General features: G+C 37.7%; 1 protein-coding gene across 1 annotated transcript in view; it reads left to right on the forward strand.

Annotated features, from left to right (window-relative positions):
* DNAH12 (dynein, axonemal, heavy chain 12) overlaps positions 1-1,679 on the forward strand; it is a 261,319-nt gene that overhangs the window by 114,527 nt on the left and 145,113 nt on the right. The window contains exons 27-28 of the mRNA XM_011998427.1: positions 513-766; positions 1,119-1,238. Of these exons, the coding sequence (XP_011853817.1) occupies positions 513-766; positions 1,119-1,238 (374 nt within the window). The remainder of the gene's footprint in view (positions 1-512; positions 767-1,118; positions 1,239-1,679) is intronic.

Consider the following 1,679-nt stretch of genomic DNA (forward strand, 5'->3'; position numbering starts at 1 on the left):
GCTCACTGCAACCTCCATCTCTCGGGTTCAAGTGATTCTCTTGCCTCAGCCTCCCGAGTAGCTGGGACTAGAGGCTCATGCCACCACGCCTGGCTAATTTTTAGTATTTTTAGTAGAGACAGGGTTTCACCGTGGTAGCCAGGTTGGTCTGGATCTCCTGACCTCGTGATTCGCCTGCCTCAGCCTCCCAAAGTGCTGGGATTACAGACGTCAGCCACTGTACCCCAGCCAGTATTTTTTAAGAGTGTAAGTTTGTGAATTAAAAAAAACCCAGCATAATCCATTCAAAATGATATTTTTTTCATAACATTGTAACTTCCCTCCCAAAACTTATTTAGACATCCAAAAAAATACTAACTGCGTAAAAATATTAAAAGTACTACTGAAAAAAATTATAGTTTAGAAAAAGGTGCTGCATTTGGAGAATAAACTTGACAACACCACACCTTGAATGCTTATGCTCAGCTTAAAAACAGCTTCATTTATGTAAGTGATATATTTCATTTATTTTATACTTCAGGTTCTTTTTAGAACAGTGGCTATGATGGTTCCCAACTATGCCCTTATAGCAGAAATATCTCTCTACTCCTACGGATTTTTGAATGCAAAACCTCTGTCTGTGAAAATAGTAATGACCTATAGGCTTTGCTCAGAGCAGCTCTCATCACAATTTCATTATGACTATGGAATGCGAGCAGTAAAAGCCGTTTTAGTGGCTGCTGGCAATCTAAAACTAAAATACCCGAATGAAAATGAAGATATACTTGTAAGTATTAGATATATGCATTGTGAAAGTTTCAGTAGAAAGATAATTTTCTTTAGTGAGGTTAATCAGGAACTACAAATAGGCACTTGAGAGGGTGTGCTTTGTCTTTTCATATGAGGTTGAAATGGTAGTTTTTTGGGTTATGTTATTGTTATACTTCATATGAATATGAAGACTTGTTGGCTCGATAAGCATAGTATTGGCTTTTTATTATAGGGATTCCATAAAGCAATGTAAAATAAACTTTGACTTTTGGCTGGGGGGTGCGGTGGGTCGGGTCGGGGCGGGGTGGGAGAAGTGGGGTTGCAAATGCTGGCAACTAACTTACATTGCACTTTTTGGGTAATTTTAGCTTCTTCGATCAATTAAAGATGTAAATGAACCAAAGTTTTTATCACATGATATACCTTTATTTAATGGAATAACTAGTGACTTATTTCCTGGTATTAAACTTCCTGAAGCTGACTATCATGTAAGTAAACACATGAGAAAGACTTATTCAGCATAATAAATTCGTCTGATGACTCAATTGTTTACCAAGATTTATTAAATGAGTGAAATTATTCTGTTTTGAGGAAAATCCCCTATTTTGACCACTTATTGTTAATAACAATAAGTAAATTTGGGTACCTTCTATTATATGATACCAAAGTTAACCTGTCAAGATGTAGGTTAAACAGGCCAGGCACAATGGTTCACACCTGTAATCCCAGCACTTTGGAAGGCCGAGATGGGTAGATCACCTGAGGTCAGGAGTTTGAGACCAACCTGGCCAATATTGCAAAACTCCGTCTCCACTAAAAATACAAAAAATTAGTCAGGCATGGTGGTGTCCCACCACTGCACTCCAGCCTGGTCCACAGAGTGACTCTGTCTCACACACAAAAAATAAGTATTTATTATTATTATTATT

Source organism: Mandrillus leucophaeus, unplaced genomic scaffold, assembly GCF_000951045.1.
Source record: "Mandrillus leucophaeus isolate KB7577 unplaced genomic scaffold, Mleu.le_1.0 Scaffold57, whole genome shotgun sequence".
NCBI lineage: Eukaryota > Metazoa > Chordata > Mammalia > Primates > Cercopithecidae > Mandrillus > Mandrillus leucophaeus.